This window comes from Carassius auratus, chromosome 43 (genome assembly GCF_003368295.1).
Source record: "Carassius auratus strain Wakin chromosome 43, ASM336829v1, whole genome shotgun sequence".
Taxonomy (NCBI): domain Eukaryota; kingdom Metazoa; phylum Chordata; class Actinopteri; order Cypriniformes; family Cyprinidae; genus Carassius; species Carassius auratus.
Genome location: NC_039285.1, coordinates 8,513,189 through 8,529,307, shown reverse-complemented (window position 1 = coordinate 8,529,307; position 16,119 = coordinate 8,513,189). Strand labels below are relative to the sequence as shown.

The 16,119-nt window shown below is 36.9% G+C and overlaps 1 protein-coding gene across 2 annotated transcripts; it reads left to right on the top strand.

Annotated features, from left to right (window-relative positions):
- The first annotated feature begins 4,890 nt into the window (after window positions 1–4,890).
- On the top strand, window positions 4,891–16,096 carry LOC113061612 (alpha-2,8-sialyltransferase 8B). 2 transcript variants are annotated; one of them, XM_026230886.1, is made up of 6 exons: window positions 4,893–5,605; window positions 9,110–9,166; window positions 9,454–9,609; window positions 9,728–9,985; window positions 11,908–12,201; window positions 14,602–16,095. In XM_026230886.1, the coding sequence occupies exons 1-6, from the start codon at window positions 5,508–5,510 to the stop codon at window positions 14,885–14,887; spliced, it is 1,149 nt and encodes a 382-aa protein (XP_026086671.1). In that variant the 5' UTR covers window positions 4,893–5,507; the 3' UTR covers window positions 14,888–16,095. The 2 variants fall into 2 exon arrangements, with proteins under 2 accessions (XP_026086672.1, XP_026086671.1); XM_026230887.1 differs by lacking the exon at window positions 9,110–9,166 and having other exon boundaries at window positions 4,891–5,605; window positions 14,602–16,096.
- The last annotated feature ends 23 nt before the right edge of the window (window positions 16,097–16,119 follow it).

Here is a 16,119-nt window from a genome sequence, read left to right as displayed (position 1 = left end):
TGTTCACCCAAAAATGATAATTTGCTGAAAATGTATACTGACCCTGCTTTGGACTCTTTTTACTTGTAAATTGTACTTGAACTGTGCATATTTCTTTCCTAATTCAGACAAAAAGCAATGTTATGGATCGAGGACTCATATTTTAGCCAGAAGCAATGGTTTGAAGTTAAAAATGGCTCTTAAAACGAACAGTGTTTCTGTTTGGGAATTCAAACCTTTTTCTCTGTTGCAGATAAGGGAATATCTACAAGGTTTCCCTACAGAGTTACTCCCTAACCATGGAGTGCATTAGAAGGGTTTGGTTTGGCATGTGTTGTGTTTATGTTTCTATGCACATTGCATCTGTTTCGCTTTGTTTCACATAATAATCCATCACTGCTATGGCTATCCCATCAAACTGTGCATAATTAATTCGAGGGTTCATTACAGTGCCTAATTTCTCAGGAGACTGATGTGTTTGTGTGAAAATGCACAGAATATTTTATGTAAATAAGTCAGTCAAAAGAGAGTCGGTGTTCTGCTGCAGTGCTTTAACCAAAAAAGATGGTGAATTTATGGTTTTGTGGTTTTATCCTTTGGAACCACTGCTCAAGTTGTCCATAATAATCAAGCAACCTATCGTCTTGAGCTGAAGTCGGTCTGCTGTGTCACACACATAAATCAAAACTAGGCCTGACACTCTTCAAGTGGCACTCATAATATTTTAGAGAGAACCATGAAGGCTGGATTATCAGTCTCCTCTTTGTGTTGTACATTTTTGATGTTTGGTTCAAAGTAGATGTTGAGCGCAGCTCAAATGCTCAAATACAGTGAAAAAACAAGGTGCTTGAAGCTTCATGATTAAAACTGAAGGATTTATTTATTTTTTAAACATGCAAGCAAAAGTAGACTATGATCTGGACATTAAACATTCTTGAATATTCTCTCATTTTAACTTTGTATATTGTCCATATATATTCTAGCAGATATTTTATAAACATTGCAATATATTATTGCATATTGTGCAATTGCAGTTTCTTATGATACAGGAAAAAGATTACAGAAAGAGATTTTTACAGATGATGAATATGGGAAAAGTGTCAGATTTACTCAAAAGCATTTTTCACTTATTCCTTGGATTGTTTCAAAATACCATCTTACATAAAAATTAAATTGCAAAACTATTTCCTTCCCAGTGGCTGAGGACTGAGCAGTGTGTGTGTGTGCAGAGGCAGGAGGAGATTATTTAAAAGCATTACAAAAACCCATTTTCTTGCCTTCATGAAATTCTTAGAAGCAGATTGGATATGGAGCATGGTCATTTTCCATTGGATAACTTGATCTACACATTGCACATGCAGGGCTAACTGGGTCCGGTGCAATGGCACACTGAGCTGATGGAAATATGGAAACTATTTTCTACCTTAATGTTGCAGCAGATGAATTATATTGGCTCAGGGCATTCAAGAACTGCTGTGACTCACTGACATGAAATGGTCCTCATTTATTTGCAGGCAGCTCCGCTGACTCTCCGACAGTTTCAGTAGCCTGCATGGTCCAAGTTTCAAAGTTACCTTTTAAGACGGTCAAACTGCATTTGATTTACTTTTTCACTGCTTTTACTTCACTACACTAGTATTGATGGGTTCAAAATGTTTTTTTTTTGGGGAACGTTTGTGTGATAGAAATGTTCCATTGATGTTAAATGGGTCATGAACTGCTTTTTAATTATTTTTTACTGTTCTCTCAGGTCCACTAATGATTTTTACATCAAAAATGATAAGAATTGATACACAATAGGCTATTTTCTGTCCTGTTTTGACACCCCTGATCTGAACGCTCTGTTTGAAGATGTTTGGTAGATTATAGACTCGGAAGTAAACGCCCACTGCTGTGATTGGCTAAAAATTAAAAAAATTAATAAATGGACACTGATGTGAATTAGGTTAAAAATGTATAAATATTTGTACATATCAGTAAAAATGATCTGTAATAACAAAGTAATAATGACCACATAATAAAAACAGTTCTATCCTGAGAACTCTCGGAAGATTTTAGCATGGTAATGGATATGACAGTGTTAATGTGTTTGGCCTTGGCAGAATATATCTACTACACTTCTGCTGCTGAATTGCTTCTGCTGTTGGTTATTGCTGTATTTGTAGATTATTGCTGCTACAAGCAAGTACAGGAACTTGCCAATGTCAATACATAAGCTGATATGGTGCTGAGTTTTTAAGACATACTGTTGCTGCACAAATAGCAAATAAAATAACCCTTAGCAGATCTATACAGGTGGAGCTGGGGAAGGTGGAGGATTTCATTGGCTGCATATGCAACATGAACCAAACTGTGATTTTATACCAAGAATATGATAAGTTATTTTAAGGACACATAAGCATGCACCATTGAGAGTTTCATGACAGAACTTGGTATTTATCCTACTCATACTTGTGTGGTGCGACATTATTGTCAGATCCACATTGGCACAGCATCTTCTTTCGGTTTCAATCTCAAATCCTGGGTCAAATTGTGCCTTGTTTGGAAACGAATCTGTAGTAAAATGAAGTGAACAAGTGTAAGGACCAAGTTCTTACTAACATGTTCTGGAGTTTGGTTAAATTTTTCACAGCTTGGCACTTTACAGCATCTTGTTGTCTTCAGAACCATCTTTATTGTTTGGTTTCTGCGTAGACCTGTGTTTGTCCCTCTTGTTATTTAAACAACATGTGCAAATCAGTGGGTGGGGCTAAGCAGGCAGTGATGTAGGAGCAGGCATTGATCTTTTTATGTGGAGGCGGGGTTTATCCACATTATTATGTCATAAAGCGGTACATTCCACAACGTGATGTTTTGGCAGATTGGCTTCAGTATAAGCTGTTTTTAGACTAATGAGAGAGTTTTGAGTACTGAAACTTACAGGATGTTTTTATAGTACAATGACCTCATATATGTTAAAAGATCAAGGGAATTTTGATTTCTCAGTTCATGACCCCTGTAAAGGTCTTTTTTTTTTTTTTTAAAGCATTTTAGGCTATGTATTAAATGCACACACATAAACAAAATGTTAATCAAAAGGTTTTCACAACCCATCATACATTCATCACATGCATAAAGACTCCCTATAAAGCAATTGTGATGACAAATTAAAAGTATGGCAGAAAGATGACCCCCTTTTAATTTCCTTACTCTTTTCTCCATGGACACCACTATTTCTAGGCCATCTCTGGCAGCACAAAGCCGCAAATGTATCAGAATGATTCAAAGAAGATTTCTTCTACTTCTTTCAGAAATTCACTATATGGTTGGGGGCACAGAACACCACTTTTGTGAGCTTATTTGCAAATATACTCAGAACTTTGACAAAGAAAGAAAACTACAGTTCTTAAGCTGACAAAAAAGCAAAAGTTAGTTTAATGACAAGATGGACTTGATGCAGGAATTCATAAGTAATCATGAACAACCATCGGCCAACAGGTCGAATATAGGTGAAGTAGGACAGTTTACTCTTGTATCATTATATGTATTCTTTCAGTTCTAAAAACAGTATTAGGTTTTTCCTCAATATGCATGGGATGATGGGATGGCAGCAGTGCATGATGATATTTGAATAATAAAAATAGAAAAAATAAGATAAAACTCCCAAAGTGTCCCACTTTACTGTTATATCACTGTTTCCTAATTCAAACTTACATTTTCATACACAAGCAGCATATTTTCATAAGCAGTGAGGGTGTTAGACCTGACAAGAAACTGTGATATAGGCCCAAACAGTACATCTTTAATGGCATTTCAGTGTATTCCTGAGCCTGGAAGACAGTGAAAACTGTCATCCACAATCTTGGTAAGAAACATTTTTGTCAGCTTTTTCCTCCAGGTATGTCTGCTGGATGCACTCTTAAAAGACAGCAAATTTTAATAGGCTATCTCTCATTACATCAGGTGTTCTGAAACACTTGGTGAGTGATCGTGATAACCAGTCGATCTCAGCTATAAAACAATTACAATGTGCCTAATTGTTTTAGGTCTGTAGATCACTGAAACAACCTTCTCACAAATGTAAAGTTTTTTTCAATTAAATCAGATGAAAAGACTGTTGGCTGAAGCAGCCGCTGCTTTTGTCTGTGTGTGTGCGTTGGTAGTGGGGTTCAAATTATCAAATGTCCCAATGTAAGCAAAACCCCATTAGCACAATGACACTGTGACCTCCAGCAATTACATTTGTTTTCTAACCAGCTGGGACTGTGACAGGCGACGAGCAAGTATAGGCCTATACTGAATATATAGAATGTGATGTAGCACAGCTCACAGAGAAGTCACTTACAAACTAAGTAGGCTGCAAAATCCGCTTGAGAATTTTTTTCACCCTCACATAAAATTTCTAATTGTGTGGATTCCTATTGAAATTGCTGTTTTTGTCCCATAAAAATCTGCATTCAGAATCAGCAATTTCGATAAGCGTTAACTGTTGATACTTGATATTGCAAACTGGTAGACTTATTTTTATCATATTAATGTATTATTGTAATCATAAACAAAAGTGAGAAAACCGTTTTACTGTTTCTGCACTTGGTTATTCTACTAGTTATTTATAGAGTGGCTAATAAATCAAAGTCTTGCACATTTACAGGAAACAGAAAAATGTTGCATTGTACTGCGGCGTTGCGTAGCCCCGCCCACACGAAACTCTCACGAGGTAAGGTTGGTTGTAGATAATATCATATGACAAATCAAATTTTCTACAAAGAAAATTATGAAAAGTATAAAACCAGCCCGAAAGTCGTGAAAATGAAAGGTATTTTACGTTGTGCAGCACGATAAAGCGCGCGGAAGGAGGGAACTGTTCTGATTGGCTGTGATTTGTGATTGATTATGTCGCTGTAGGTTCACTGTAGACAGACAAATGCCTTTCGGTCGTAACCCAGTAGCGTCGCACCTGGTTCAGACAAGGATTTAGGATCACAGGTTAAAAAAGACCATTAGCTCAATATAAAAACAACAGAAGTCAATGGAAAGTCCTCACCTTAGAAAACCAAACGTCAGTGTCTTTGTCAGATAGCAACAAAGAGAGCAAGAAGGAGAGGGGAATCATATTTCATATCCAATTTTAACTCAACGCCTTCTGTCCCTATATACCAATTATGCGGCTTAACTGAATGCTAACATTCAAATGTGAGTTTATGCACCTTGCAGGCAAAGTTTCAAGGGAACTGCCACGCACCAGATCTCAGAGGAGTCGCGGCAGGAGTAGAAGAGAAGAAAGGACGCCAACGTTTTGCCTCATCTCTAACGTTACACTTACTTTCGTAAAGGTGGAAGAAGCTGATGGACGTGATATTTAATGCAGAAAACTGTTCGCTAACCTGCACGGGCAGTTAGAATGGTCCGGCTTTGTCGAGGAGACGGAGGAACGTTACATGTGTTGCCCTGCGTAAGGAAAGGAAGCAGTGTGAAAGAAGCCCGTTTTCTATTGCGCGTATACTACTGTAGTTCAACGCATCTGTAGAATCGCGCGCATCGGTCAAGTCATGTCTTTTGAATTCCGAATACTGATGTTTGGAATCGGGACAGCCTTGGTTATATTTGTGATTATAGCTGATATATCGGAAGTGGAGGAAGAAATCGCGTAAGTAAATTCGATTAATGTTCAATAAATAATTCGGATTAAAATATCTCATCCTTCCTATTTGTTTCAATACGCAGCGAAATTCTTTTTATGTGGTGTTTATGTTTAGGACACTGTCCTCCGTGCTTTGATTGTCTCGTGAGAGACTTTGTAGAAACCCAAACAATGGACAGCCCATTCAGGACTAGCCTGAGCATCGTATTGCATTGGCTCATATTAACACAAATTCACGAGAGCTCTACATTTTATTTCCCTGATTATTGTGTGTGTGTGTTTTGTTTTTTTGTGTCTGTTACAAAATCTTAAGAGAGCTGTGTTTTGGAAAATAACTGGTGTAGTTAGTCCAAGCTGGTCTTTAGGTGGTCTAAGCTGTTCTGTAGCTGTCTGACAAGCTGCCATATCCAAAAAGCCAGCCTGGCCACCCTACTGAGCTGATTTGTTTCTGTTCCAAGATGATTTACCACCTTACCAACTTAATAGCCACCTTGAACCAGCAAATGATTGGCTTGGACCAGCTAATAACCATTTTGGAAAAGCAAATAACCAGATTAGACTTGCTACAATGTTCCAAAACACAGACTATAAACTGTGTTTTCCTGCTGGATTGGTTTGGTCTTTCATCAAACAGGGTATGAGTCCAAATAGAGAGACAATGTGTTGTCCCGAGGACTACTGTTTGCAAAGCCACAGCCTGTGTATTTGGGTCCTCCAGTTTGAAGGAACAGCTCACGTTTGATATCACAATAGTCTGATGTAGTTGAATATTGTTTTGTATAATCTGGTGGGTAAATGTGATATTTTAAAGCTTTTAAAGTGAATATTTTGTCTATTCAGAGTTAGTAACCAGCAGGGAGATAAGACATTTTGGAGCCGATTTTGCTGAATGTTGTATAGACTCTGATTATTAATTCTTGGCTGGTCTCCAAAATGAGTCCTTCAGACTTTGCTGAGTGTGAAGCCTTGTATGAAGAGTCAGATAAATGCAGCTGACCCTGGTGCTCTGTAATAGATGACTGATGGTTTGTGGTTTTCTTCTAGTCTTGAGTGTGTTCTGTTTGCGCCCATTCATGGCGAGTGAAAAGACAGTCTGATCTGTGGTTTGTGGCAGCTAGGGGATTACTGTTTGATTTGTGACTTTAAAGCAACAGCCTGGAGACAAAAATGAACAGTTTGCCTTTCCTCAGCTAACTGAACCCTGTAGCAGAAATCCTCAGGCTTACATAATTTATCTAGCTGTCTCGGCACATACACTTTAAAGCTCTTGAGTGAGAAGCATGTTTGTGCGTAGATGGATTAATTGCAGAAATAATTGCATGAAAAAACGTATATGCTGCCAGGATGTGCATATAGTGCTTCATTTTTTAATTGATCATGCCACATTTGACATTTTATGCAAAGTATTTGGCTTGTTTGCTCTATGCCGTGAGATTGTATTTCATGTTTCTGCAGCACTGATTACAATTGATCAATTACGCATGGAAAGGGAATATTTCCTCCCTCATATTTGCTAACCGAAAATATCCCAGAGACAAAATATATTCCCATAAAATCCCAGTTTGGAAATTTCACACCTCATTTACTAGCTGTCAGAAGACATTAGACGATGCTTATGATCAAATTTTTGCTTAAGTTATTGGTGAGATTTATAATTTATTGCAAATTAGTATATCATTCCTTATCAAACAAAAGATCTAATGGGTATATCTCAGAACAGTTATAAGCATTCTGAAGCAACACCACCATTTAATCTGCATTTGAAGCTGCTCCCCAGAATTTTAAGAGATCTGTGATCTCTCTGCTTAATAATGCACATACATAGCCATGAGTTTGGGGAAGACATGGAGAACATTACAGTGAGTAGTAGACAAATAGGACTGATTTACTTAAGGAGACAATGCTGTCCTGTCCTAACTGCTTCAAAGGGGCACCCAGCAGGTAGAGGTAGTGTGAACATGATGTCAGTTACCTACCTGTCTGAGGCTATGTTTACATGACATGCATTGCGTTTTTAGAAAGTTTCACGTATACACGACAACGTTTTCAAAACAATTAATGTTTACACACGTCTGCGAAAACGGCCAAAAACGCTGTATTACATATGCCGGGCCAGTAGTTGGTGCCTCTGCCAACTTGTGAGTAAACATCACCTGTAGGGAAGTGACGATTATATGTTGTATATGATGTGTCTTCGCTGTTGTTTGTAATACTGGTGAAGGAAATCCACACTTTGCTGAAGAGGCATTAGTAAAGTCTTGGGCAGCAACTATACTCTGCCATTGTTGTGTATGTTTGTTCGCGCTTGCCTTTAAAATCGACACGTTGGCTACTGCGTATGTCTACATACCTAACACATACTATGCATGCGCATGACATAACTGTTTTCAAAGATTCCCCTATTGGGTGTTTAACACGGAAAAGACAACGGTGGTGTTTTCAAAAACTTGCACTTTGAAACCTGTTTTAAAAAAAGATACATTTTCAGTCCCCAAATTGCCGTTTTTGTGTAAAAGGCCCACGAGTTACCACCATGGCAAGTGATGAAAAAATTGTTCCATTGTTTTAAAAGTGCATTCCAGTGCTGTGCTTGAAAATTAAATTATTATAATCTCAATTCAAGTGTTGAAGGATTTTGAAAGGCTGACAGGAATCAGTGTTGAGTACTACTGGTTAATCCTGCCTGCATGCTTAAAATATTTAATAATGATCAACATTCAACAGTTAAAAAACATTCATTAGAAATTAAGAAAAGTTATTCAAAAGTTATAAAATGTAATCCGTTACATTAATAAAGTAATCACATAGTTACTTACGATCCTTGGTGTTATGTTTGATAGAAATAGTTTAAAAAATAGTTGCTAACCCACAGGCCATCCTAGATGTATATGCGCTTCATCGAAACAGATTTAGAGAAATTTAGCATTGCAACACTTGCTCACCAATGAGCATGTGATGCAGTGAATGGGTGCCATCAGAATGACACTCCTAACTGCTGATAAAAACATAAAAATCCACAAGTCAATTTGACTACAGACCATCAGTTAACATCTTGTGATGTGAAAAGCTGCTTGTTTTAAATAAATGTATCACATGGTGAGCAAGTGATGTAACGCTAAATTTTTCCTAATCTGTTCTGATGAAGAAACAAACTCATCTTGGGAGCCCTGAAGGTGATTACATTTTGAGCCTCTGTTCCTTTAAGGTGATTTATCCAGGTTTCAGTATTATATTCTAACACTTTCTTTTCTGAAATGATTAATCAGTAATAACGAGGGTAAACACGCTTGTAATAATCTTGGGTTTGTACCATCAAAATATTCTAAAGAGTTTAAAAGTGGAGGCGCTCATATTAAAGTCCTAAATAAACATCATCATTATAATTTCATTTCATATTTTTTTTCAGTCCAGGATCTAATTGCCTGTGCCTTAATTATCTACACGGAGAGCATTATTAATGGTGAAATTACTGGATAATGATAATGAATATTTTATGCCTTCTGCTCTTAGGAACATTGAGGATTCACAGAAGTTTCACATAAAAAGCTTTGTCCTTCAGTCTAACAGGTTTGTAATCTGAGTGATGCGTACAAGCACATATTAAAATTTTTAAATGTATTCTATTTTCTGTGTGTTTGCATGCTAATTATTTATAATTATTTAAACCGTTCAAATGTTTTATTTTTTCACATTACTGATTTATCAGGGTTTCACAAACTCATTACAGCGTTTACCAAAACATAGCTGCCAGTATTTTGAGCTGACAGATGTTGTTATCTGTAGCTGTGTCTAATAGTGAATTGTGGTAGACATGCGCATAAACAGTTTTTTTTTATTTTTTTTACCTCCATCAGAAATTCAGTCCTGAATGCTGCTCCTACTTCACTAGTCTCCTATAAAAAGAGCAAAGTCTCTTCTTCTCTAATTCCACTGCCAGGCATAAAGAGCAAAACCAGCAATTCATCCTCGCCTGAATGGACTTTCAACAGAACCTTGACTAACCTCATCAGGTACGGCTTGAATTTATTCAAATGCACAGTATGGCATTTCTTAAGAATGTGGTTCACTGTTAATACTCGATTTTGTATCCCCTTAGCATTCATAAATATGTAATTCTTTTTCTTCCAGAAAAAACATTTTGAGGTTCCTGGATGCTGAGAGAGACATCTCAATTCTTAAGAGCACCTTTAAACCCGGGGATGTAATTCATTATATATTTGACCGCCAGAGCACCACAAACATCTCTGATAACTTGTACCACCTTTTGCCGACGGCGTCTCCAATGAAGAACCGACATTACAAACAATGTGCCATCGTAGGGAACTCTGGGATATTACTGAATAGCAGCTGCGGCAGAGAGATTGATTCACACGACTTTGTCATTAGGTAAACCTCTTTTTTTGTGGTGTAGCATTCAACAGTTTGTGCTTGTTGATGAAAATGTATCCCAACTCTGATCCAGAATCAGATAATACATTCCAACAAACAATAAATCTTCCTAAACTAGCTTTAAAGAATAATTATAAAACAATGTCCTAAAACTTTTTTTTTCTCTCTAAAAGAAATAATAATGTCTCCTATTTGAACTTTTTTTAAAATACCAGATTTATTTAAGTGATAACCCTAAAACAGTTTGTTTCATCCGTGTGTAAAAAAAAAAAAGAAGGTAATTGGGACTGTGCCTTGCAATTGCCACTATTTCTCATAAATTGGTCTTTATTTCTTGTAACTGTGACTTTATATCTCACAGTGTGACTTTATTTCTTTATTTTATTTTAAACCTGCACAATTAGCATCTTTTTTCTGAGGTGGAAGTACATTTTCCTGAATATACAGAGCTACAGAGGTTTCATCACGAGTTGAATACCTCAGATCGGCACGTTTGCTAGGCTGATGTCAATTTATTATGAACTTTATGGATTTCAAACAGGTTCCGATCAGTATGTGACACAGTGCACTTTTGAAATAGCTGGCGGTACATCCAGGCTTGACTCGTATACTGTCGGAAGGCTTTCAGACCTGAATGGTGATTATAACAAACTGCAATTAGTGACCAGCTGAGCCAATATGACATTTAAATAAGTCATTCTAAGCCACAGCCCTGGAAACATAATTAGGCTGTCTTCTAAAAGTGACCAAAGTTCACTTGCCTGTAAAATGCTCTGCGTGCAACCTGAAGCTGTTTGCTTGGAAAAAAAAAAAAAAAAAAAAAAACTTTTACATCAGTGTGCTTCATGTGACACACTTGTGTAATACTATGATATTCCCAAAGGTTTTCCAGGTATTGTGACAAGATGATAATGCCAACACTGTTCTCAGTATTTGCTTTAAAGTCACCTCTGTGTGTCTTTATGGATTTTTCTTTGTTTTTGTTTGTTAAACAATGGGATGAGCTTTAAAAGGCACTTGCAGGAGCATTCCTCATGTGATAAGATAATACCTACTGTAGTATGAATGCTGTAGTTTATACAAAGATAAATTACTTGTTAAAAAAAAAATTAAGCAAATTCTTTGCAGTGAAGGTCTATTGCTCACCCTTATTTTTTAATTATTTATTGCTCTTTATAGGTCACATTGTTAACGAATATTGGGTTGCACTTTTTTACAGTACGTGTACTAACATGTACTTATAGTGTACTTACAGTGTATTTATCTAAGAAAGTTGTGGTAATACAAGTTAACTACATGGGGTAGGGTTAGGTTTAGGGGTAGGTTCGGGGTTAGTACCTAGTTATTACATAGTTATTGTAATTACTATAATAAGTACATATATATGTACATGAGGAACAGGACTGTAAAATAAAGTGCTACCGAATATTGTGTCACTCTTGATGCTCAATAGTCTGTAAAGAGCTGTTCAGTCTGCCACAGACCCCCAAATATGATCATCCTAATGTGAGGGACCACCCATCCTAAAATTTAAATGGAAGCTATACAGTATATTTACACGTAAAGACTCTATTCATTCTTTTAAATATTTATACATATTTATAATTCATTTTCTAAACATTAATTGAATAACATCACCCACTTTATTTGAACCTTCAAATAAGTACAACTTATTTAAAGGTTCTGCATTGACACATTTGTGTCGAGTATGTTATGGGTGTAATGTAATCACACAGAGTGATGTTTATATGTTGATAGCTTGTTACTAGCTTGATGAGGAAATCTAAGGCTTGTCCATATGCCACCATATGTATACACACAGGCATAAGCTTTCACATACAATATGTCAAGGAACTAACTTGAGATAATATTAGAGATATGAGATTAACCATTTGAATGTGTGTGTGTATGTTTCCAAGGTGTAACTTGGCTCCAGTGGAGGAGTATGCAGCTGATGTGGGCCTGCGCACCAGTCTGGTGACTATGAACCCTTCTGTGGTGCAGCGTGCTTTTCAGGACCTGAACAGTGAGGAGTGGGTGCAGCGCTTTGTCCGCAGGCTGCAGAGCCTCAGCGGCAGTGTGCTGTGGATCCCTGCTTTCATGGCTAAAGGAGGAGAGGAGCGAGTGGAGTGGGCCATCCGCCTCATTCTTCTGCATACTGTGAACGTCCGCACCGCCTTCCCCTCCCTGCGTCTGCTCCATGCTGTCAGGGGGTACGTGCCCGTGCATTTAAGCCTACTCAACACCCATGCTCACTGTAGCAGGTGTATCAACACTTTCGCTATTTATAGTTCAGGCATCAATATGTTCACATCCTACCCTGCGACCACAGCCGAGTACTGTTCCTGTAAATGGATTGAGGCACCCACTAAGTGCACACTGGCATCTATATATCTGTATTTTTCAGAGAAGGTCTTTGTTAGTTCGCTCAATGAATTCAAGCCCCTCTGGGCTCAGTTGTAGGCAGTTGGCTTTAAATAGCGCAACCTTTGCCTCTTTCATTGACCTCTGCATATTTTAAGTCTGCCGTTCAGGCCTCCTTCAGAGCAGAGTGTCTGGAACCTACCGTCCTTACAATGCACCTATCTGAGGATGGCTTTTCTTAGATCCTTCTGTGTAACATGGTTTGCCGGGGCCAGAATAAAGGTCAGGCAAGAGAAAGCTGTTCAGTGAATGATGTTTCGATGAAAATATGGCATTACGATATTTTGTAGTTGTTCAAATGATAAAAAACAAAGTACATTTGTATAGGAATAGATCGTCAAAAAATTACATCATCTGCATAAACTCAGTGGAAATTAACAACAATAAAAACACCGATTTTTTTTTTTTTTTTCAGAACTTCATAAATTGCTATTAATTTTCAGAAACAATTAAAAGGTACAGTAAAACACATTGAATTAAACGTGAAATTTAAAAGTAGAAAAACGTACTTCAGGAATCTTTCATTTACAACCTCAAGTTTTCAAAAGTCATGAAATACCTTTAGATGGTGCATTAAAATAAAAAAGTGTGCCTGTTTTCAGTAGCTGTATAATAAAAATGTATTTTTTAATCGATAAATCATCAGTGTTTCAGCAAAATAAACTACATTTTATGTGTTTTCAGTGTAGGTTTCCAGTCTGTATTGAATGCTACAATATAAAATGTGTGAAATAATGTCAAAGAGCATCTTTATTGTCCTTATGGGATGCAAAACAATGATAATAAGCTGGTTCTTCTAATTAATCATTCACAAAGATAGCTTAGGCTACTAGTTTGAATAGCTCTGAATCAGTGCTCATTATAATTTATAGCATTAGCAGAGAGAATATTTACTTGATACAATACTGTTCAATGCAGATAGAGAGAGATTTCTCAGTTACACAGAAATACTGAGCAGCACACTAGTTTTGAAACCTTGATAATAATGAGCATCAAATATCATGTGACACTGAAAACTGGAGTACAGGAATACACTATAGGTTATAAGTAGAAAACTTTTTTTTAACTGTTTTACTTTAATCCCAAATGAATCAGAATAAAGAAATCTGTACTCAGTCCTAATGTACAAAGTCCAGGGGTAGCTTTAATAAATGGGGTCTGAAACTCCTTTCTTCCAGGCCCCCCTTTTTCCTCGAGCGTTCTGAATGAATGACACCTCTCGGATACACGGGGAGAGCTCTATTGTGGGGTTTATTCAGGGGTGAGTGGACTGGAGAGGGTTCAGTGCATCTTAATGGACATTGTTCAATTGTCTGATCTCCTCCTTTTAAAGGTGGAAGAGCTGCACAGCCATCAGGTTTTTAGCATGAGAATATTTTAAAAGGGGGGGGGGGGGGTTAGCCTAAATTCAGCAACTGAGCTCAGGCTCTTTTTTTTATAACCTAGCTGTTAACACACTTAAGATTTACAATCCCCTGTTACATATGGACTGGCACTTTTTAAAAACCTTATACACCTACTATTCTATTTTCTTTTCTTTTTTTTATTATTATTATTTTTCAGTAAAGACGAATTCAGTTGATAAAGTGGCAGGAAAGGTATTTCTAATGTTACAAAAGTTTTTTTATTTAGTTTTGTCCTTTTAAACCTTCATCAAAACTATTCACAGAAAAATCCTTAAAAAGTATCAATTTCCACAAAACTCTTAAGTATCACAACTGTTTATTAGAAATAATGGGAATGCATGTTTTTAGAGCACAAAATCAGCATATTCGCATGATTTCTGAACTACCATGTGACACTGAAGGCTGGACTAATGGCTCCTAAAAATTCAGCTTTCCCATCACAGGAATAAATTGCATTTTAAAATGTAAAAAAATATTTTAAATTGTAATATTTCAAAATACTGCCATTTTTACTGTTGTTGTTTTTTGTTTTTTTTTAATCAAATAAATACAGCCTTGGTGAGCTTTTATCAAAAGCCTAAGTTCTTACCGATCACAAATGTTTGAACAGTAATGTCAGATTTTCTGTTTTCTGAAGCTTTTATGTAACTCATATAGAACAGTATAAAATATAAATTTAAAACAGTATAGATCAGACTAATTGTAAGAAAGCATGCACTTGAGTGTAATGAATTATGATGACTTCTTATGCACTTGAGTGTAATGAATTATGATTTCTTTCAGGTACTGGCTGACCAATCATGTCCAGATCAAAAGACCCACCACCGGACTCCTGATGTACACCATGGCTACGCGCTTTTGTGACGAGATCCACTTGTACGGCTTCTGGCCTTTCGCTCATGATCCTGACGGCAAACCGGTCAAGTACCACTACTACGACACGCTAACTTACCACTACACATCTAGTGCCAGTCCACACACAATGCCTTTGGAATTTCGAACTTTAAGTGCCCTTCACAGACGGGGGGCGCTGCGGCTGCACACAGGACCCTGTAAACTTCCAACATGAGCTTTTAAACCCTCATTCCAAAATGGTTTCATACACTGGACCTTATACATGCAGAGAGAAAGAAATCCTGTGAAAAAGATGGATTACCTGAATATTTCAGGTAAATCTCTGACCAAATGTGAGACTGCAATATATGAACAGGGTTTTTTTTTTTTTTTTCCTTTAGATTTTTTTTTTTTTTTTTGAAGCGTCCAACCTTAAGAAGGTCTTTCATCTCTAATTAAGGCTATTATATATATATATATAGTCTCTTGCCATTGTTTTATTTGTTCAGATCCTATGTTTTTTGACATGATTCATTAAGTGTCTTACTTGTTCAGATTTTGTTTTTTGCCATATTTGGTCACAAGGTGAAAGCATATCAGAAACGGGCTAAACTAAGAGGTTCTTTTTGTCTTTAGTCTTAGCTTTCGGGGACAAGTTGTGTTTAGAAAATGTAAGTCTAAATTAAGAATGTCATTTATTTGTTGCCTTTACAGTCTATGTCCGTTGAGCCCACGGACAGCTTGTCTGAATGTACGACTGTTGGGTCAGTTGTTACCGTAGAATTTAGACTTAACATTTTAAATGGTTTAAAGGGGTTTTACCACTACTTTGCTACTTAAATTCTTTTAGACGATAATTTAGACAATAATTTAGTGCCTCAAGTGAGAGTTTGATGTTATGGTGCATCATGTGACACTTGATAAAGTTGCCTTAGAAAGACATAGTGAGTAGTGTAAAAGGTTTTGCATTGATGTGCAGTAATACTTGTGGAACATGTGCACTGCGACCGTCTGAACATTTTTGCAGTGAGGCAGCTATCAGAGCGTGTGCAGCCCTGTGCTGAGATACTGTAGCCAAATCCAGTTCACAGCCAGCTGTTCACACACTCTTGTGTACTCAGCCGTGAAGAGACGTTCAGTGTGGAAACTGTGGAATTTGTTAAAGCCACATAGTAGCTGTGATTCTGTATCTAAGGAGGGTTTTTCGGGGTGGGGGGGTTGAATTCTTTTGTATGTGACATATTACACGTGAATGTATTTGTGATAACTTAAAAGTAAAAAACAAAACCAAAAAACACCTTCCTGCTGTACTGATCTGCCCAGTATGATTGAAAGATCAATGACACAATATATATATTTTCTTTTTTATTTATGCACACACTACAATTCAAATGTTTGAGGTCAGTAAGATTTTTTTTTAATGTTTTTTCAAAGTCTCTTATGCTTCCCGATATTGTATTTAAATAA

What these genes read in the sequence shown, in the direction of transcription:
- LOC113061612 (XM_026230886.1), top strand. Translation starts at nt 5,508, where the DNA reads ATGTCTTTTGAATTCCGAATACTGATGTTTGGAATCGGGACAGCCTTG. An exon ending in GAAGTGGAGGAAGAAATCGC is followed by an intron (nt 5,606 to 9,109) that starts GTAAGTAAATTC and finishes TTCTGCTCTTAG; the next exon opens with GAACATTGAGGATTCACAGA. An exon ending in ACCTTGACTAACCTCATCAG is followed by an intron (nt 9,610 to 9,727) that starts GTACGGCTTGAA and finishes TTTTTCTTCCAG; the next exon opens with AAAAAACATTTTGAGGTTCC.